The sequence below is a fragment of the Microtus oregoni genome, unplaced genomic scaffold, assembly GCF_018167655.1.
Source record: "Microtus oregoni isolate MIOR12 unplaced genomic scaffold, Mior012 000007F_ref0000211, whole genome shotgun sequence".
In the NCBI taxonomy this organism is placed as follows: Eukaryota; Metazoa; Chordata; class Mammalia; order Rodentia; family Cricetidae; genus Microtus; species Microtus oregoni.
In genome coordinates, this window is record NW_024543066.1 from 20182197 (window position 1) to 20204843 (window position 22647).

Sequence of the window (22647 nt, forward strand, 5' to 3'; positions counted from 1 at the left end):
AAGCCAGACTTTAGAGGAAAGGAAGGCATCTGAATTTAATCACACAGTTGCCTCTTTCCCCGCCCACCCGTCCTTTCAGGATTTCGGAGTTCGGCTGCATGCTGGAGATAAAGGACATCAGAACTTTCCCCGACGGAAGCTCCATTGTGGATGCAGTCGGGATTAGCCGCTTCAGAGTGCTCAGCCACCGCCACAGGGATGGCTATAACACTGCGGACATCGAATACCTGGAAGACGAGAAGGTGAGGGTCATTTTACAGGGCCTCATTCTGTTTTCCTCTCTGTTGTGCTTACAGTGTTATTTGCGTCCTAATCCAGCACTTGAGTTGTTGCATCTTCACTTGGGTTAAAGTTAGTAGAGAAATCTCCTACATTGAAATGCCCTTAGGGAGCCTGGGCTTGTGGTTCCATGTTTGATATTTGAGGCTGGGGACTGACACACTTTTCCTATAAAGACCAGACACATATCAGGTGACAATTCTGTCTCTGGTTTCTTCATAGAGTCAGTTGATGGTGCATTGAGCATTACAAAAACAACTATGCCTCTACAAATGTATAGACATGTTTGTCTTACCGTTATTCCCTAAACAGCAGGGTATAACTGCACGTAGCATCCACCTGTAGTCCTAGATGCTCTAGACTGAAGAAGGAATGATGAACCCACATGTGAGGCCAGCCTGGGCAACGTTGCCTAACACTGTCTCCAAAACAAAACAATAGAGTGTAACAACTGTTTCTAGTAGGTCAAGTAATCTATAGATGGCTCAGATTATAAGGGGGATGGACATGTGTGGGCTTTATGTAAGTGGTACATCATTTTATATAGACTTGGGTATCTGCGGGAGATATTCTGGCTCGGTTCTCCTAGACACTAACTGATGATTGTGCTTTAGACCCTGCAAGACATGTGGTCTCTGCTGCAACTAGTTTCTATTCTTAGGATTAATAAGCAGCAATAGGCCATGTGTAAAGGACTGTGTTAGACTGGTTTTCAATACAATGTTATTTATTAAGACATGGTGGGAGTTGCCAGGGAGATGGCTAAGTGGTTAAAAGCACTGGCTTCTCTTCCAGAGGACCCAAGTTCGATTCCCAGCACTCACATGGTGGCTTGTGACCTTCTGTATCTCAGGTTCCAAGAAAGCAGATGCCCTCTTACAGCCTCCCCAGAAATGCACAGACATGCATGTAGGCAAAACACCCATACATATAAAATACATACCTCGGGGAAAGGGCTAACAATGTGGTGACGGCCAGCGTTTGAGTCCCAGCGGTGATTCCTCATATGGTCCAGAGTGAGGTCGAACACAAAACAGTCGTGCTTGAAAGAGCCTTTCAAAGCGAGTATAAAAATCTCTCACCCTTCGGGAAATATTTTTATCTTACAGAAATGCCAGAGCACATATTCTGACAAATCAGCAAAGTGTTTTGAACAGGTCCTCATGAAGATGTTTAGAGATGTCCATACTGCCTCGCCAGTAGCTGAAAGTGGAGGTGGTCTAGATGCCCCTCGGGCAGATGGATGAGCTATTCCAGTTCATCCTACAGTAGAGACTTATCAGAGACAAAACCTAACGAACTAGTGCTCTGTCAGCATGGGTGAGTCTACAGCCAGGCAGAGAGGGGAACCAATCATGGGAGGCTGCACACTGCATATTCGCTACACACAGACAGCAGGCAAAAGCCTTGTCTTATTGACTACTTCCAGAAACAGGAAACACGTGGCCTGGACAGAAGTCGGAATTGCAAGGTGGACTTTTCATCTGATTGGGATGGGGCTGGGGAGTCTTTCTGGGTAGTAGCTGTGTTCTCTGTCTGGTGTAGGGTGCTGGCTTCCTCGTACAGGGGCTGGCGTGGTGGTTGTGCGGCCTTGTGCAGTTGACAGGATTCCTTGAGCCCCACCAGATCTGTGGCAGAGAGGGAGGGGTCTATAAATTTTGTTATAACAAAATTAGGAATGCTTAGTGAGAGGAAATACTTTGGATTATTGTATCCCTCTTTTCCATTTTTGCCGCAAATCTGAAATGTGGATATAAAAGCATGTACCCTCTCACATCACACTAGAAGTCACACTGGAGACGTAGACGCATGTTCATTCAAGTGGGATCATGCCCGGAGTACTGGTTCCATCTGATCCCAGCTGCCACTTCTGGTGGCTTAAGGCCCTGAGAGCCTCAAAGATCAAAGTGACCTCAGGGTGCCCAACTCCAGGACCCCTGGACCATGGGGCTGGCTGCAAAGACTGATCCAGTGTGGAAGTTCTCAGGCTCGTCCTACGGAACTGACAACAGATCTAATGAAGCGTTATTAGTATTGCCATCAATGACACCTTATTTTTTTTAATATTTATTTATTTACTTATTATGTATACAATATTCTGTCTGTGTATATGCCTGAAGACCAGAAGAGGGCATCAGACCTCATTACAGATGGTTGTGGGCCACCATGTGGTTGCTGGGAATTGAACTCAGGACCTTTGGAAGAACAGGCAATGCTCTTAACCACTGAGCCATCTCTCCAGCCCAATGACACCTTATTTTTATTGCGGTATGGATTTACTTTAAAACTGGCTTTAAAAGATGCTTATGAAGTAATTTTAAAGAAAATCCCAATTACATATGAATGTTGATCTGTGTAAGTCAAACCTATGATGGTTCTTTCTGTCTGTTACAATTTCTGTGGATTTTGTAGCTTCAAGAGTTTTCTACCCAGAAAAGACCTGGATGGTTTATTCTGCTTTACAAAGCTGTGATCTTGACTGACACACATACATGATAGCCGACAGTGAAGCTAAGACACGCCCAATCACTAGTCCCGTGCTCTGCCAGATCATCCTAAGCAGGGTTGAGGTGGAGCCAAATGATTGGCTGGACAGTGAGGAGTATCAGATGCCAGGCACAACACACTGCAGTATGGCTGAGCAGTTGCTATTGTTGGTGGTCATGGTGCCGCCCAGCACAGCTCCTGGAGTGTGATTTGGTATTAGGAAAATGGTTTGTAAAATACTAGCTCTGATTCCTTGTTCTGCAATACCCAACAAAAAGTTCTCTTGTGTATATTTATTTCTTTGTTGTGTTGTGTGCGCACACACAGTGTGCATGTGGAGATCAGAGGATAACCTGCAGGAATCTGTACTTCCCTTCTATCACGAGGGTTCTGATGACCAAAATGAGGTTGTCAGGCTTGGTACTGGACATTCTTACTTGGTATTATTGTCTTGTTGGTTCCTCTGTATGCATATTTGTATTACTGGCATTTTAAAAATCATTTTAAAAATAAAATGTCAGGATATTCAAAGTGTATCTTATGTATATGGGTAAATAACTTATTATATATCAGATACATAATCTGTACCCATGGACAGTTATTTATAACGTTGGATACGTGCTCACATTAGAATCTTAAGAGAAGAACCAGGGTGCAATTCGTAGATCTCAGACTTATTAAAAAGCAAATATTTCTATAGTAAACATGTCATTTTGTGTCATTAGTGAAGAAGTAGATGTCACAAATCCACCTACCTGTCAGAGGTTACCAGTGTGCAGAGGCCTATGTCTGCATGGATTACTGAAATGTCTCTCTGTCTTCTCTGGCCAGGTGGAAGGTCCAGAGTATGAAGAACTCACCGCCCTCCATGAGTCAGTGTACCAGGAAGTTGTTTCCTGGCTTGCTTCTCTCCAGGATCCCATGAAAACGAAAATACTAAACCTTTTTGGGTCGATGCCAGACAGGGAGCCTGAGGCACAGGTAGGCTTTCTTCCCTTCTCTGGTCATGCTGCTGTTTCCCATGGTCATGTGACAAGGCTGCTCATTCTGTGATAAACTCAGCAGCGCAGCACTGTGTGCCGTCGTGACCGTGAGCCAGCTTGAGTTCTAGCTTCCCAAAGAAGACTTAGTACAGCAGCCTGTGCCTTGTGTAGCAGAGTAGCTAGATCAACGTTTTCTATCCGTGCACGAAGATCACCTCAAACAAAAATCATTCCGTTAGCTCAGAACACCATGCTTCATCTCTGTCTTGCGCATGCCAAGCAAGATGTTGAGTGCCTGAAGAGAAAACCCCACAGCCATCGCTGTCTTGGAAGCCTTAGGTCCTTACTGACAGCCCAGTAGTTTTTGTTGCAACTGACCCTTCAGGAAGCAGATGGGCAGCTTGTGGTGTGTATCTAAGCTCTAATGCATCACCTTCTAATGACAGAGCTGCTCAGGTGCAGAATGCTTACGAAGTACATAGTTCCTTCCAGCTGCTCTGTGTGAGCCTCTGGATGGCAGAAATCGTGCATGTAGTGGGAGGGGCCAGCTTTCAACATGTTTCGTATAAAGTGAAATGCGTTTTGTCTTTCCCCATCTGTTTCCATCTTCCGATTCTTGGGTGAATCTTTCCTTTACCCTCTGCTTCAGTGCTGTTTCTTGTAACTCCTTATGGGGGGTCACACAACTAAATGTGAGCATTAAGAACAATTTGCCGGCCGGGCGATGGTGGCACATGCCTTTAATCCCAGCACTCGGGAGGCAGAGGCAGGTGGATCTCTGTGAGTTCGAGATCAGCCTGGTCTACAAGAGCTAGTTCCAGGACAGGCTCCAAAGCCACAGAGAAACCCTGTCTCGAAAAAACCAAAAAAAAAAAAAAAAGAGAGAGAGAGAGAGAACAATTTGCCGGCAGTCTCTTGGTCTCTGTCACATCAGTGTGCCTTTGGTTAGAATGCTTGACTTGAAAAATTGTTTGAGTTGCTGTTCTAGTTTCGTTCCTGTCGCTTTATGACGTCCGCTGGCCGAAAGAGACTTTGGAGGAAAGGGTTTATTTGACTTACACTTCTTGGTCCCAACTCATCACTGAGGGAAACCAGGCAAGGAGTCGAGCAGGGGCTGAAGCAGAACCGTGGAGGAATACTGCTCACTGGTTTCTCGCCTGCTCGTGCTCAGCTGATTTCTTATATGATTCAGGCCACCTGCTTAGGGATGGTGCCACCCACAGTGAGCTGGGCCCAGCTGCATCAATTAATGCTCAGAGACAGTGCTTCAGAGACTGTCTTGTGGCCACGGGCCGCTCTGACTTAGGTAATCAACTGAGAATCCCTCAGACGACTCCAGGCTGGGCCAGTGCAACAGATGATGCTAATCAGGACAGTTGCTAGCTTGAATCTCATTTAAAAAAAATCAATAAATGAATTTTGGCTTGGGATTAGGACAATATTTTGAGCATTTTCTGAAATGGCCCCAAACATGCTGTATTTATATGAAGTTGGCATTCTCAACATTGATAGCTGTGTAAATTCAGAATTTCGTTTGGTTCTGAAAAACATTGACAGTGCTCTATATTCAGTATTTCAGCCAAGATTTATTTATTGTGTGTAAAAATAAATAATCACACATATCTAATTAGTGTTGAATTTACTTTAACCTTTAATAAATGTTACAATTATATAAAAGAATTGTTTAAGAATAATCTATTTATGATTTATTTTTGATTTGTATTAGCAGATGCAGGGTACCTCTGTGCCTAGAGTTGTAAAAAATCCTTAGGTTAAAAATGTCATGAGTAGCTCAAGTTTAGGAGGCCCTGCTTTAGATTCTAAAATCACCTCCATTCCTTCCTGGCCACCCCTTCTTACCACTCCCTTTCCCCACTGTACTGTCTCGGATTCAAAAGGAAAGCAGTTACACTAATCAATTCAAGTTAATCTCTAATTGGTGGGTAGAGTTACTTCCTACCCCTGCTGTGGCGGCAGCAGTGCCCGTGTATTACCAGACAGAACGTGTGGGTCAGAAGCCCTACTGGCGTTTGTTTCGCCAAGCCTGACGCAGCAATAGCAGTGCGCGTCGCCCCCTTGCGGTTGTAGGAGAGACTGCTTCTGGCATCCTCAGCCTCTGAAGATGGCCTTCCTTGGCACTATTAAGCCAGCCACTCTCCAGTTCCTTTCTTCATGTCACATCTCCCCTGGCCATAGTCCTGGAAGGATCCATGCGGCTCCATCGGTCAACTAAGATAATCTTCCCATTGTAGTAACTTGGCCACATCTTCAACAGCCCCCATTTCCACTTACAGTCCCAGACACTGAAATCTTTGGAGACCATTATCCTGCAATGACAAGGATTTTAGTTAAGGGAGGATATTGTTCATGAGGTGCTTCTCATTAAGCATTTTGTCTTGAGGGATAAGAGAAGGGGAGAATTGAGATTATAGGTCACCTCTGAAGGGCAGGCCAGGATCTTTTTGGCAGTTACTTGAGATGCCCCTTTGAGCTTTGGTTCATGGTTTATTTCTTACCCTCCAGTGAAGTTATCGAACTCGAAAGCTAAAGCCACTTCGGTCCATTCTCCCTAGCTCCTGGTTGGTACCTCTTTAAAGGGAATAGAAGAGAATTTAAACTTTGTAAGCAAACGGGCTTGGGATTAAATGTCTTTATTCCAGCACCGTGAACAGAAACCAGTTGAGAATCGATGTTGGCTTAGAGTTCAGCCCAGAATGCTCATTTGATTATGTGAAGTAAAGGCTAATGTGCGTATGCACATGTACCTAAACAAAACTGAAGTGTGTTATCTACACATAAAAGTTCACAAGAGTTACCACATACAGTGATGTGTGCATACGTGTGTTACACACTTTGCCACTTTGACTTTAAGTTCGGTTTTCCCATGGCACTCAAACTTGTCCAAATACTTTTGACCTTTATAACATTGTGCCTTAGCTAGCCCACTTAAAACTTGAAGAGCAATAGCATACAACATTGGCACCTGGAGGTGACATTTAGGATCTTTCTTTCTGGTGGGTGAGCATCGTTATCTGAACACTTGGGAGAACAGAGATGGATAATCCATGGAGTTTCTCTGTGGAATGAGCTTCTCTCAGCAAGTTTCCTTTCTTGTCCTTTCCTTGCACCTTGGAATATGTGGCTCACATTCAACAGGAACTCTGCATTCTCAGGGCCTGGTGAACTCTGACCTGTTCCTACAGCAGAAGGTGGCATCCTTGCCTTTGCTTGCTAGTTACACAAAAAGCTGAATTAGGGAACAGCCCATGTTCTGGACATTAATTTTGCTGATCTCCTCGTGTCTTTGACAGAGCACCGCTATCGGCCCCGCCTGGTCCTGGTGGATTCTGGCCGTGTTGCCGCTGGAACGCAAGGCTCAGGTGGCCATTCTCGGCATGGCCTCCCTGAAAGAGCGGCTGCTTGCCATTCGGCGAATCCTAGCCATCATTACCCAAAAGATGAACAGTCGCCAAGAGATGGCCAACAACGCACAGGGAGATAACTGAGTTTCCTCTGTGTGAAGGTTGCTGGAAGCCCCTGTGTGTTTCTGAGTTGCAGGCGGGGACCGGTGCCCCTCCTCCTCATTGCTCTTTGTAAAATGCTTGTCAGTAATGTGATAAATGAGACAGATGCCAAATACCAGTTTTCTCACACATTCCAAGTCTGCCTGTGGGACTCTGGCACTGTTCAAGGTTAGTCTGAACCCCCAGTGGAAGGTACAGTGGGGAGTCCCGTGAGAGAACCTCTTCAAAGCAGGCATTTCAAGAGTCCAGCCCACTACCAGCATGGGACACACACACGGTTGACATGTGATGTAGGTGTTGAAGGTGATGACATTCCTAGTCAGTGTCTTGAGATGATAGATGGAGAACGTGTGTGCCAGTGGCCAGGTAGTGAGAGCCACACTTTCAAGTGGAAACAGGTCTATTGAATACAAGCACGCCAAAAATAGACCTGGGCTCTGTTTGCTGCGGTGAACTCATTTGTAAATGAATCATTGTCCAGTCTTTCCCCCCACGAAGTCATAATTACTGGACAGAGCTGTGTTCGTGTTTCATGTCCTGCTATAATTCCAGGTGTTATAAATTGCATGTCGTAATTAAATGAGTGTTACAAATGTAATATGTATCTTGTGTATAGAAAAGACTGAGAATAACAGCTATTTTGAGACTATATATTTATAAACACCCCGAAAGTGTAATCGAAATGCATTGAAACTGTATGTGCATTGGATGTGTATTCAACTGGGAATTTCCAGTCTGATAATGCTAGGTGTAATTCCTGGCCTCCAGCATGGTTTGGGAATATGGATTGGAATACCCAGACATTACTGCTGTGCTGAGCTGGCTGCTTCGTCTGTAAGGTGAGCATCCTGACAGACAAGACCCTGCTGAGCAAATTCCAGTGACGAGTTCGGCTTTTGCTTCGCCCATTCAAGGGGTGGGGTTTTTGGGGTTTTTTTGTTTTTTGGGTTTTTTGTTTTTGTTTTTGTTTTTTTTTTTTAAGTACATTTTATGGTGTGAAATCTTGATGGTTTATCAAACCCATCAAGCATTTTATTAGGAAGGCCTTATGATTGCAGTGATAATGTATTTTATTGTGCTTGCCAATAACTGAAATTCAACTTCACCGTGGGACTTAGAATACAACACCCATCTCCTTTACTATGAATCTTCAATGTCATCTTAAAAAGAGGCTAAAAGCCCTTTGAGCAAGCAGTTTCAATGCACTGCCAGGTCATGTCTTCTTGACATTTATGACATCGTCTGACCAAGTAAAACAAAACTGGAACTCCTGTGGCAGAAACCCTTTACTGGAATTTGCCCATGAAAATGAATAGATTTTGACTTATTCTCTTCCTTCCTTCCTTCCTTCCTTCCTTCCTTCCTTCTTTTGGATATTATATTGTTCCTGTTTCCATCTGGAAGCGTCCAGCTGGTGTGATCGTAGTGTCTCCGGTGTCTATGCTGGGTTAGTGTTTGGAAAATTTTACTCTCACCTCTGACTTGTTTAAAGTTAGAACTGGTTGTGTTCTTGAACTCAGAGCCGTTATGTTGTTCATCCTGATTCTGTCGGCCTCTCTCGAGTCTTCTCCTCCCCAGGGTTCTAGTGTAAAATCCCATGCCACAATGCCACCAAGAAGAACAACCAAAGTGTTCGGATTTTGGTACCAAAGGGACCGTGGTATGATTGTTCCACCCACACTCTGTTCCGTTGCACACCTCCACACAGCACACAGTAGTAGTCCGGGGCTTCTCGGGGAATCTGGTTGTCAGAATGTTTCAGTAGCACAACATAATGAAGTTAAAGTGCCACCACTGCCCTCAGCCAAGCTTAGGACATGCTCTCTAAATTGTACCTGGGTCTGAATTTACAAACAAGTGAATGACGAATGCCATTGAGAGAAACAGTAGATGCTCCAGGTTCTCTACAGATGAGAGGCCCATTGCCTAGGGTTGTGTGGGGGAAGCACTCAAGTCAGGCATGGAGGTGTTACATGAGTTCTGTTGCATGGGCTAAGGCTTTAACAGTGGCGACTTGTAATAGCCTCAGACAACAGAAGAGACCTTCGCTACCCTAGATGTGTAAAACCTGTTTGCAGAATTGCAGACAGTCCCAAAGCTCATGTTTTAGCTATGTAGCTGAACTTTGGAAAAGCAGTTAATATGTAGGCTGTAAAGCTGCATGCTCACAGCTCATCCATTTACGCTGCACCATGTTAACAGCTGATGTTGTACTCGTGAAGTGATTGTTACCAACTGTGACTTGTGTGTAATTTATTTCAGAACAGGTTTGAATGAGTGAAGTCCATATCAATGAACGTCAAGACTTCTGCCTCTTTACAGATCAGTAGTGAAATATTCATATAATATGGAATATTCACCCAGCTTCTCTCTTGTTTCTTGTTTGAGACTGGGGCAGAGATGTGTTAGTACGTTTCTTACACAAGGACAGTTTTAAATGTTGTAATGTTTACCGCATTGTGTTCTTTGCCTGTTCATTTTAATGAATTGAAATTGTGTATCTAATATGTGATAGTTGAGATAGATAAAACGTACATATACAATGTTGTAACAGTTCTTTAGTAAATAATCCCTCCCAGATAACGAGGTAAATGTCTAGATTGTGCAAGATATTAAATTAGCTTTCTGGTGTGGTCCTAACAAACCGCCAGAGACTTCTGGCTGAAAACACGAGAAATACATGATTCCACAATTGTAGAAGTTAGAAGATGAAAATCAAGATGGTGGTGGAGCCATGCATCCTGTGAGTTTCTGGGAGAATTTCCCTTGCATCTTCTAGCCATCTCCCATGTACCCTGGCTCTTCGATAAACATCTAGGACTTCAATTCATTAGTGTGTGGCCTTCTGCTCGCTAAGTGCTCACTCCTATGGCCTTCTCCTTACAGAGCACGCCCTCTGACTTGATCCCATCTGCAAAACAGCGGTGTTTTCAGATAAGGCCGCTGTGTTGGTTGTGTGTGTTTGTTGGCTTGTTTTATAAACATGACACAAGCTACAGTCATCTGAGAAGAGGGAACCTCAGTTTTCTTAATGCCCACATGCAAATGCCCTGTGGGCAAGCAAACTGATGTTTGATATGGGAAAACCTGATCTGGTGGTTGTGGTGCCACCCCTGGGCAGGTGGTCTTGGGGATATAAGAAACCCAGCTAAGCAAGTCATGGGGAGCAAGCCAGTGAGCAGCACTTCTGCATGGTTTCTGTTTCAGCTTCTGCCTCTAGGTTCCTGCTCTCGCTTCCCTCAGTGATAGACTGTGACCTGTAAGCCAAATAAACCCTTCTGTTCTAAGTTGGTTTTGGTTGTGGTGTTTTATCACAGCAATAGAAAAGCTAACCAAGACAGCCACATTCACCGGTTCTGTTTCGACATGAATTTTGGAGGAATGCTATTCAACACAGTAGATATGTGGAACCAGTCCACTATTTAACTACTACTCCATCTAACTAGGGAATAGGCTACCAGTGACTTTTCATCATACACACAAAACACACTCTATGGGGCTGAAAATGGAGCTCAGTGGTAGAATGTTTGCCCGGCATCCACAAGGCCCGGAGCTGATCCCCAGAACCACATAAACTGGGTATGGTGTGTGCATGTGGGTACTCCCAGCACCTGGGACATGGGGCAGGAGGCTCAGACATTCAAGATCAAACTTAACTATAATGGTGAATTCAAGGCCAACCTGGGCTGTGTGAGACCCGGATTAAAGAAAACAGCAATAAAAATCATTACCCTTTAAGATCATTTCTGTGATGAAGAGCAGATGAGGTTCAGTGGCATGGGGCAGCAAGAATCCATCTGAAGATGGAGAAGGAATATCCAGTTGTACATAGGCAGAACCAGAGGCTTTCATGGACCAGCGGCACTTACCACTTCATAGCCATGCTATGTTACGGATAAGAGCAGACACGGAGAAGAAAATGGCCAAGTTTAGTTGGTGTTCAAGTGGGCTTTGTGTAGATGTGTAATTTAAACAATAACAGCCCCATATGGCCTCACTCATGGATAGTCTCGAAAGAATTGTGTAGGATAAGCCTCATCGTGGGCAGAACAGAGGGCAGGGCACCTGCTCCTTTACTCTGTGGGTGAAGGAAAGCAGGCCAAATCAGAATATAGATGGCCTCTCAGGCAGCACCAAATAGTTCGTCTGGTGTTAGGAACCTGGAAGGCCTGGAAAGCTTGGGACGGGGTCTGATGCAGAGGCATGTTGGAGCATCTGTGGACAATAGACAGAGAAGGATGACTATCATATTTTGTGTTGGCTTTCTGGAAACCATCCTCCCCCACAGAAGAGGTGCCTCGTGAGCTAATACACAAGATGTCTCAGTCATTGGCCACCCAGTGCTGGCTCAATGGTGGGAAGGGTGGAGGCCGTGAAGGAATCCGATGGTGCAGGCATTCATTTGACAAAGTTTTCATAATTACTGCTGTACCGTACAAGTCCCCAACTTGCCACAACAGACAAGTCTGAGCTTGCAACAAACTCATCACAGCGGATTCCTTTCACCTTATTAAGGCCGGTGGCTCATTCTAGTAGAAATAGACAGATCCCCTGCCTGTTCTGACCACAGAGATCTTTAGAAGTGCCGCCAGAGTACTCCCAGAGTGCTTCTCTGTCGGCACTGGGTATCCTGTGTCACTCTCAAAGGACTGGAGATCCTCCTTATAGAATAAAGGTATGAGAACTGTGTCCAGGGGACTACATTATGGGACCCACCTAGGCTCACAGGAAGTCAGGGTGGCCTGATAATGGCACAGGGCCAATTCAGAGATACAAGAACAGAATGCCGGGCTGGAGAGATGACTCAGAGGTTAAGAGCACTGGCTGCTCTTCTAGAGGTTCTGAGTTCAATTCCCAGCAATCACATGGTGGCTCACAGCCATCTATAATGAGATCTGGCATGCAGGCATACATGTAGGGAATGTTGTATACGTAATAAATAAATCTTTAAAAACAAACAAACAGAACAGAATGCCACTCTCCAGAATGCAGGAGACACTTAGGGTTAATCAACTTTACAAAGTATTCTGTCCCCGTAGAGGAGGACCCGAGGGTCTGAGAACCAACGAGTGGTACTTCTAATTCCCAGGAACCTCTTGGAACATAAGTGCTTTCCAAAGCCCTTGGTGAAAGCTCGAAACAGCTGCTTCTCAAGGGAGACTTCTGTCTGAAAAGATGACCAAAGCTAGCTGAATCACACATCCAACCTTAAGTTTCAAGCTGGACATTTAAGGATGACCAGGAGCAGTTGCCCTTCCGGTGCGGGGGAAAGGTGTTTAACCAGAAAGAGGAAGGGATTGCCCAGCTGCTGTCACACGCTGGGGAAGAGAAGTGTGGAATGGAGGTGACCCCTGAGATGTCTCTGTTAGGTGTAGAGAGTAATAACCAGGTGTAGTCACCCTAGATGGAAGATGAGGGGCTCACACTTCTCAGTAAAGCCCCTGGGAATAGCTGAGACATTGCTGAGGGCAAGGGCAGACTGGATGGTATAGATGGGAACGGTGGGACACCAGCTATAGCCCTGGGACCAGCAGCACAGCCAAAGATGTTGGTATTCAACCCCCCTCTATTATTTTCTTTCTCTAAGGTCCTAGATAGCAAATACAGGAATTCCCGCATGACTGGGCAGCTGTTCTGCCACCGAGCCATGTACCCACACCCTGCCTCCTTGAGTTTCTCCTAAGAAGGAAGTCAACAGAGATCTTGCCGGAGATTCTTCCAGAATCCACACTTAAAAGCAAATCAAAGAGGCTTAGTGTGGACTGTAGCTAGCCTGAGAATGTACTGCCCTGGCTCTTACAATGAAGCACTGCCTGCTGGCCACTGGCCGGACATGCTGTCTGTCCACAGCCCCTGCTCTCTATTCCTTCCTAAGCAGCTCACATCTGTGACTGATCGATATGGGTCTATAAAGGCTGGGCTCCGCCTGACACGGGCCATCACTGATGGATCATTCTGGCTATTGAGGTTATTGACAGACTGGCATTGTCACCTGACTGCTCCCTTGACCCACACCTCCTCCCTTTCTCGTCCATCAATGTCAGTTTGGGACTCTCCTTAACAACCATTCTGCATACCGCAGTCCAGCTGGTGTTTTTCAGCTCTGACGTCATTCATAGATGTGGAATAGACAGGCTGCAGGCTGTTGAGAGCAAAAGCTAGTAACGGTTGGAGGAATATCTAGTGGCCACATCAAACATGGAGGGGTATTGGCAATTAAAGATCAACCAGGGGCACAACCAAGGGCTGTGTGGTCTTCCCTTAGTCAATGTTAAGCCCTCCAAACTCAGGGGACTGACTGAGGCAAACAGGGAAGCCCTCCCATGCTTTGGGGTTTCTTTATCTCCAGGCCAGAAGACACTCAAATCTCTTCTTAAAAAGAAAAGAAAGTCATTTAGTTCTGAGATTTGGAAGCTGCAAGATCAAGTCTGTGCAGGTCTATCTGTATATGACGTGTATATGGCAGACCGGCCACTATTGCCAACACTGTCCCCACTCACTCACAGCAGAGTTTCTCCTTGAGATTGGGGGAGCAGCAGTTGGGCAAAGAAAAGAAGGGTTTAGAGGAAAATAGGTCTTGCTTTTCTTCCCCCTGTTCTTTCCTTTCTTATTTCAAATAGTGGCTGCATGTCTTCTTCAATTAAGAATGTTCCAGAACATTCCTTCCATTTACAGTTAAGAGTTCACATTTACGACTCTTAAAGGATAAATTACAGCAGTCTGGCTTTGGAGTATTTTAATTGACTTTATTTGCCATTTCAGAAAAGAACCAGACAGGCACTAGGGGGAGTAGTGGCTCAGAGTTCTCTGCCCTGTGTCTCAGTCAGGTTTTATTTATAGCCGGAGGAATGGAAGTGAGGTGCGGGGAAACAGAAGCAGGTGAGGACATACCCCACCAAACCACCTACCTATGTTCAGGGGACTTAAGATCAGGTGTGGGAGGGATAAAAACCCTTCCTAAGCTGTGTCAAGCTCAGCACATGTCAGTGGCCGCCACAGGCAATTCCTCCCCCATCCATACATATCATCTGGGGTGGCATTAGGAGAAACTTCTCCTCCAGTGCTTCTGGTCCACTTGCACTTATAAACGTGAATGTGGCTTGAACCAATCCCTGTCGACCCTCCCAGTTCTGTGTAAAAGTCTCTCATTTCCATCTCCTGCGTCTACGGGTCACACAATTCCCTTGGTCTCACCTGTTCCTAAGATGCTGGGAGGGGCTGGGAAGGGGTGAGGGTAGGATCCTGCAGGGAAAAGCAGACCCAAGAGTCAGTCACCTTGAACACAATGATGTTCACATCTTCTCCAGCAATGGCTGAGGGGTGTGCTCAGACCACGCCGGGGGCTGTGGTCTCACAGTCAAGGGGGCTAGGGACAAACTCTCCTAAAAGCTCAACGCACAGAAGCTTGATGGAGAAATAGCTGTCACACCCTGCAGGCGGCTATGCTCAGCAATGGCCACATGGGGTCATTGCATCCTCAGGAATGAAGGAACACCAGCCAGGCAGCCTGTCTGGAAGGGTTTAGATGGAAACCAGCCACCTATCGGCAGGATGAGACCTCCCCCTTTCTGCCAAGCTGAGCTTCTGGGACCCAGTCCCCTCTGCTGTTGGACGTGGTGGGCTTTGAACGAGGGAGCAGCCATCTGAGATGTTACTCTGATTCTCTCTGGCTATTCTAATGATGGGAATTCCTGTACCTGCTGCATTGGTACTCAGCTCAGGAGGCTCAGGAGTTACAGAGCCTCTCTCTGGGAGGAAACAACTATCCAATAAATCAAGGTCAAGGCCAGGGAGTTGGGAGTCCAATGTGGTAAATCAGTTTCTGGCTTGATCTGCTGGTGATGGTGTCAGAGAACCATCCTTCAAGGTGAGCAACCTTGGGCTAGCTGCCTGGAATCCCGCATCCTTGCTTTGTCTTATTTACACACTAGGGATTGTGACATGTACCTTGGTTTGGGATTGATGCACATAGCATCAGGGAAGTCTCGGGCGAGCAATCTGCCCTGACTTCACTTCCAAGTTTGGGACTACAAAGAGGAGAGGGGAGGGGAGGAGAGGAGAGAGGAGAGGCACGGCTCAGAGCAGCCTGGGGAAGGCAGGGCCAAAAGGACCACCGAAGCCTTCTGAGGCCAAGGGAGACCTCTGCTGCCTTCTCGGGTAAACTGCAGGCACAGGGGTAGGGCCTCTGTGTCATCAGTCAGTGGGGCTCACATCTTCACAAGTATGGGGACTCACTGAAACACATCCTTGAATGTTGAGGGCTTCTAATCTGTTCTTTGAGGGCACACCCCCCCATGAGATCTGGACTTACTCTTCTTTCTTTCCTGCTTGGTCTGAATTTCTGTTTGGTTTGGAACTGGGTCTTGAGTGTCCACAGCAAACCCCCACCCCCCCAAAAAATTGTCTCATGTTATTGCTTGGTTCATTTGTTCAATTTTGCCTGCCGGTGAATTAGTTTGACTAATGAGTTACTGGGCTTGGAATTGCAGCATTGTTTCTCAAAGTCTGCTCTCCGGCACCATTGGCATCACCTGGAATTTTACGTGGCAAACCCTGGGCCCCTCTCGCAACCTAATCACAAGCTCAGGGATGGAGATGAACAGGTGTTAACAAGCTGGTCTTGACAGAGTGTGTTTCAGAAGCCCTGCTCTGAAGGACGAGGAGCTATCAGTGTGATGCCAGTGTTACCCTCCTTAGAGTGGCCCTCCGCTCTTTGGCATCCCCACCCCTGCCTTGCCCACCTCCCCTCATCAGCCCCTAGCATTGTTTTCTCTCATCCTTTCTGCTATGGCATCTAGCAGCGAGCTAGTGACCAGTTAACCAGACATAATTCCCACTGGTCCATAGGGAAGGGATGTGGCTCCCCTCCCCACAGCCCAGCTTTCCACCTGCAAGACTGGTGGCTTTCTTAGGAACTCCTACAACAGCAGACTAAGTACCACAGGGCCAGAGGTAGGTGCCAGCGTAGGCTGTCCTACTGGGGCAGATGAACATGATGGAGGTGAGAGTGAATGGCTCTTGATCATGGCCACTGTTGATTAAGCCGTCATCAGAGGAGCAGTGACAGCCGTGACAATCACAATATGCCACAGCCACTGGCATGTGTGGGCTGCTCACAGGGAGACCCCGAGATTTCCACAGTTACTGTTACACTTCACAGAGGAAGGCAGGAAGGAGTCTGGGAGAGTCAGGCAAGCTTACCTACATTCACACACTGGGGAAAGAGGGGACAGGCCTTTTACCTCACCCTAGCAACTTGGCCAGTATCACCCCAGATCCCAGGACTTTAGTGCAGGCCATTAGCAGTTGGCTTTTAGGTTGGCCGGATCTGCACACCTTGTCTAGATGCTCATCGAGTGAGTGGGCATCCCCCCTCAAGTCTAGATTTATTCAGCCTCTGGAGGTGGATCTGGAGGGGGGCGCTTAGCGACTGCACTTAGAAGCCACATTGGGGTGTCTTCTGTGACTTGGGAGATGGAAAGTCTCATTCATTCTGGGGCTGCTGTGAATGTGGGTGAGGCATAGAACATGGGGTGAACCTGGGCGCCCAGGAAGCCCATCTTTCTGTGGCAGGAGCCTGCCACCAGGCTCCACACCCAAGAGGCTTGTGGGTAGGCAGTTCTCAGCCCACCTGAGCTTTCAGTCTAACTTCCTGGAGAAGACAGGTGTGTCTAGCCACGGGGCTTCTTGGAGCCGACCCCTAAGAGAAACCCCTATCCCACAGCACAGCTGGCCTAGCCCAAGGTTGGGGGATGGGTTATAGGTGTTGGCCTCCACCTCCTGTGTGGACTCTGCCGGACTACAGCCACCATCGGAGCCTCCAGTCATTGAGCTTGGGGCACGGTAGCCTAGATACCGCACGAAGAGAGCAGCGTGCGGGAGGGTGGGGACTGGCTGGTGCACGGGTCCTCGGAAGGGCCGACTGTGACTTTGGACAGTTGTCTCAGGCACCTTCCACCTGCAAAGATATTTTATTTGCCCATTGGCTCATGGAGAAAGTGTTGGTGGGAATCGGTGGTGTTGGCAAGTTTCTGAGATCTGAGTTCCAAGCCAGTGAAGTGGAACAGCACAGCCACCACGGGTGACACAGCAGGGGTTTCCAGCCGGCCTAGGCAGAGCTAAGGAAGTTGACAGCTGAACTCCACTACGTCCAGTCATGTCCTTTCAAGGACATCTACTCAGGACTTGGTGCAGTTTTCTCGTCGCTTCCACACGCCACGTGCTCTGGGTGCACGAACTCAACTGGAGCTTGGGCCGGACTCTGCCTTTGAAGATCGTCTTTGCATTTCCTGTAGGGCGACAGACTTTTTCCCTGGGAGATGATGCACGTGCGTGCGTACACACACGCACACACCTACTCACCCCAGAAAGGGAGCCCACAACAGACCAAAGGGATGATTGTACTGATGTCCAACTTGGTGAGCCAGTGGGTTTTTAATTGAGGTTACTATCAAGGATGTGGGGGAGGGGTGATTTACAAGAAGCAGAGATGACTCAAAAGCAGGGCCTCTGGGAAAAGCCCACCCCCGCATGGTGACCACTCGTGAGAATTGCAAGCCGAGGGCTCGGCACGGCTTACAGGAAGCTAGACAGAGAAGCCTCTGCTCCAGCTCAGTGGTCAGAATCTCCGCACCCAGCAAGTGTTTACTTCTGTTTATATAGCCAGGCTAGGGCACCCCCCAGAACCTTCCAAGTTTTGTTTCTCTAGACATGTTGCCCTTTGTTCCTGGAGCCTCCCCGATCTCTTTCTCCGGAAGGGAATGTTTCAATTCTGAGGAAACGGCCAAAAAACAGGCCCTCACAGATAAGCCTCTGAAACAAAACTGAATCTTAGTCCGACCTTCACTACATAAAGGAGTCCAGCAAGGTGCACCACTGAACTGTGGGTACCCAGGTGCCAGGAGGCAGTGACCAAGCCTGTGCCCATCTCAGGCGTGTTTGGTGGAGCCCAGTTGGCCAGCTTTTACAGGTGGGATGTCGTAAAGCCCGCCTTCAAGGCGTAGCAGGGGTTCTCTACCTGTGGATCGCGACCTCTTTGGCAAACCTCTATCTCTAAAAGTATTTACATTGCAATTCATAATGGCAGCAAAACTATCATTGTGAAGTAGCAACAAAAATAGTTTTACGGTTGAGGGTCACCACAATGTGAGGAACTGTAGTAAAGGGTCTCAGCACTAGGAAGGTTGAGAAGGAACACTGTGTAGGAGGAAGTGGGGGTGCATCCAGCGCTGCTCGGAGCTCTTGAGAGCTCTCCAACTGCAGCAGATGCTCACTGCAAAACAAATAAATAAGAAAAACGGCATTTAAAAATATACTATTTATTATATAAAATGCACATGACATATTTATGACATACTACATGGTTAATGTATTATCTGATATGTTAATTTATACACACACAAATCATTTATTTATTTTTATTTTATTTATTATTTATTTTTAGGAAATCCTCACTAACTTTTGGTGTTGAAAATATCTTTGCTCTCGTGATGTGGCAGAAGGTTTTGGTTTTATCATCTGTGGGATAAACCAAACATTTCCCAGTGGAGAAACAGCTCTGGGCTAAGAGAGGTAGGTGATCTTTCCCTCTGAAGCTCTAGAGCGGTGGTTCTCACCCTTTTTAATGCTGAAATTCTTGAGTACAGTTCCTCATGCTGAGGTGACCCCAACCTTAAGATCATTTTTGTTACTACTTCTTAACTGTAATCTTGCTACTGTTATGAGTTGTAATGTAAATACCTGTGTTTTTCAATGGCCTTAGGTGACCCCTGAGAAAAGGTCGTTTGACCCTCCAAAGGGGTCATGACCCACAGGTTGAGAGCCATTGCCCTCGAAGGACACTGTGGTCTCTGCTTCCACTGTCCTGTATGCAGTAGGTACTTGATAAATACATATTGTCTCATAACTTGTCCTCAACCCAAAGCTGGTGGGCTGTGAATCCTGCAGTCTGTTTTGGTTTTATTTTTTAAAATTTTGTATTTATTCTATGTGTGAAACTGTTTTGTCTGCATGCATGTCTGTGTACTACATGCAGGCATGCCTGGTGCCCATATAGGTCAAAGAGTCCTAAGAGGGTCTCAGATCATCTGGAACTGGCATTATGGATGCCATAGGGGCCTTGCAGTAGAATAGCCGGTGCTCTTACCGCCTGCTGAGCCACTTTTCCAAGCGCCCGTCATCTGTTTTCTGAGGGTTGTTTGCTCCTTTGCTGGTAGATGCCCGAGTGTAGCTTGGATTCACAAGGGCTGTAGCAAATTAATGCCTGGCTTGAAAGAGCTTCAGTTAGAGAGTGAGCACAGGGCTCAGCATTCTGGTGAAATCCAGAATCTGGCCAGCCCCAGGGCCCAGGAGGTATGGGTAGGGATGGCTGGGCCTTGTGGGGAGGCATTTCTAGCATCCTGGGACTCTGACCCACATATGCATAGTTAGTTAGTTCAGAAAAAAGCTGTGTTTGTGATCTGATGAGATTTTTACCCGTAAGAGGTCCCATGTCATAAAGCTAAAATGCAATAAAAAAATAATAAGACAAAGCCATGGGAGTAATTGGAGTTTTCTTCAGGAGCCTTGGGTAAGCTTGCGTTAGTCTACTGTTTTTCTTGATCAGAAATGTTCCAGCCACCTGGGACAGGCACACGTGCACGCATGCAACGCATGCGTGCGCGCGCGCGCGCGCGCACACACACACACACACACACACACACACTCTATAAAGCCACCAGGAATGGCATTTAGGGAACCTGTGCTTTGCACATGCTAGCTGGGATTAAAGGCATGTGCCACTGCCCAGCGGAAGAAGAAATCTTAATTGCTCATTTTCACCCTTAATCGCGTGCATGTGTGTGTGTGCGCGTGCGCGCTACAAGTGCATGTTTATATGGGTTAGGCATGCGTGTGGAGGTCAGGAGATAACCTCAGATATTGTTGGTCCTCAATTTTCACCTTGTCTGATGCAGTGGTTTTGTTTGTGTCTTGTTTTGTTGTCTCTCTGATGCTATCTTAGCTGAACTAGCTAATCCGTGAGCTTCTGGGATTTCTTTCCATCTCCCATCCCAATAGGAGCCCTGTTTACAGAGGAGCTTCACCCGCTTTAGGTGGGCTTTGGGGATTTGAACTCAGACCACTGGCATCAGCAAGCACTTTACCACTGAGCCATTGCTTCAACACCTTTGTCCTTAATCTTGAGTCCATCCTTCCCATTGTCTGTCTGCTGTCCCTCCATGAACAAATTATAAAAACAAATCCAGTCTGAGTTCTGGAACATTCAGAAGTAGCAAGATGAGTGATGGCCAAGTCAGGCTCAGAGAAGGAGGAGGCAGAAGCAAAGCTAGAGTCGTTAGGGTGGGAAGCCACCATGCATATTATGGGATGGGTCCATGCCATCCTACATTGAACCAAATGCATAGACTGTCCAACCCTAAAAGCAAACGCGGATGACACAGTGGACCTTGGGTGGTAAGAATGTGTCCTGGGGCTCGTCAGTTATAATGAGTGGGCCACTCTGGTGGGGGGGCGTCTGCAGGAGCGAGACTGTGTGGGGAGAGACCTAAGGCACCCTGCAGATCTCTGTACTTTCCTCTCCATTTTGCTGGAACTGAGAGCTTCCTAAGAAGCTACAGCTCCTAAAAAGAGATTTGAATACGGAGAGGCATCAGGTAAGAGCCTGCAGAACTTTCCCGAGGAGGGACTTTCTCTCTTGTGAAAAGAGAACCCAACTGGGGTTGCCATTTGAGTAACTGAGGTGAGAAAGCCCAGTGTCCACTCGAACCATTATTGTCGCTCAACAAAAATAGCCTCGGGGTTGATTTTCTTCTCTTCGTCAAATGAGTCTCTGTGGGTTTGTGGTTTGTTCCAGTGGGAGTGTGAGCAGAGCTCTCACTGCTGGCTTCTTGTTTTCACCAGGGAGCGAGCTGAGGTGTCACTAGAGGTGAGGTGGCCATCTGTCCCAGGTGTTTGTGAGCCACATCTGGGCCCAGGCTCTTTTCTTCCAGCAATACATTAAGGCCCCCTGTGGGAGGTCCTGCCTGCAGGGGTGGACAGTAACTGTGTTAATGTGCTTCTGTGACCCTGAGCTGGTCAGTGTGACCCTCAAACACTGTGCAAGTGGCCTTAGAGAAAGTGGGGGTTATTAGCGTGTCTGGCCACCTGGAAGAGGTGGAGATGAAGGCTTCTTTTCTGCTCCCTGGGACCTCGGACCAGGTTGGGGGTGTTTTGGTCTTGTCATGGTGTCGGTGAAGGGCTGGCAGGATGGTTAGCGTGTCTCCAGAGCTCTGGTGTTTTTGAGCCAGCAGAGGAGCAAGCCCAATAGGGAGCAGTTTGGGCTCCCACAGTGGTAACAGACCCTCACTTACCTCTGTCTCACGGTCACACGCCAGGTCACCAAGCCTGTCTGGAAACCAGGGGCAATGTAACGGTCAAGCAGTGTGTGTCTGAGCTTCTGGACCGGGTGCGCCCTCTGACTAGTGGCGTTCTATGAGTCTGCTTTGTCTCCAGGGGAAATAATTAACTGGTGTTGGTAGGATATCAGAAAATTGCTAATTATGGGAATGAGTTAACTCTGCTCTCTGGGAACTTGTGGAGCCATCATTAATGGTGACAGGGGAAATATTTCACTGTTTTGTGCACCCGGGTTCTCAGGAGATAGGGGAGGATGAGGCTTGGCAAGGAGCCCCTGTTCCGGAGACCCCAATCTCCTTTCAGAAGGCGGCTGAGGAGGCACTCGCCAGCATTCTGTGTGGAATGAAGAAGGTAAATGGGTGTCAAAGAGTTGATCTGTCCGATTCTGACCTTACACTCTCTAATGCTCATACACACATACACACTCACACATCTTAGTCATGCACACTAATGCCTCCCCTTGTGCCTACCAACATTCTCATGTACATCTGTTCACACCTCAAAACTGAAGTACACACACTCATACTACGTGTGTGTGTGTGGTGTGTGTACTCAGTCATACCTAGTCACTCACCTTCCTACACACACACACACACACACACACACACACACTTCAAACCAAGTACTCTCTTGCTGGTTCTGGAAAGAATTTGGATCCCTCAATGCCTTGCTCTCCAATGTCTTGGATTAGATCCTCTGGTCTTCGTACCTTGAGAGGCTAAACTCTTTACTCTCTATGTTCTCTCGGTGCTAAGAGGACTGTGCTCAGAGAGAAGTTGGCATTAGAACATCAATTCTGCTAATACTTAAACTACAAGAAGTATTACAGTGAATGATGCATAGTTATGCCTTTGTAAAAGCCAGTTTCCATTGATGCGTGTGAAAATGTGTGTCTCCCTATCTGTAAATAGTTTATGACAGGTGATGGAGTTCTGTACCACACAGAGCTTGATGAACCCACAAGAGCCAGCTGACATCAA

General features: G+C 46.9%; 1 protein-coding gene across 1 annotated transcript in view; it reads left to right on the forward strand.

The window, feature by feature from the left end:
* Positions 1–10551, forward strand: part of Lonrf2 (LON peptidase N-terminal domain and ring finger 2) — a 35484-nt gene extending 24933 nt beyond the window's left edge. Inside the window, exons 10-12 of the mRNA XM_041655717.1 lie at positions 80–242; positions 3598–3747; positions 7061–10551. Of these exons, the coding sequence (XP_041511651.1) occupies positions 80–242; positions 3598–3747; positions 7061–7255 (508 nt within the window). The 3' untranslated portion in view covers positions 7256–10551. The remainder of the gene's footprint in view (positions 1–79; positions 243–3597; positions 3748–7060) is intronic.
* Positions 10552–22647: the final 12096 nt, after the last annotated feature.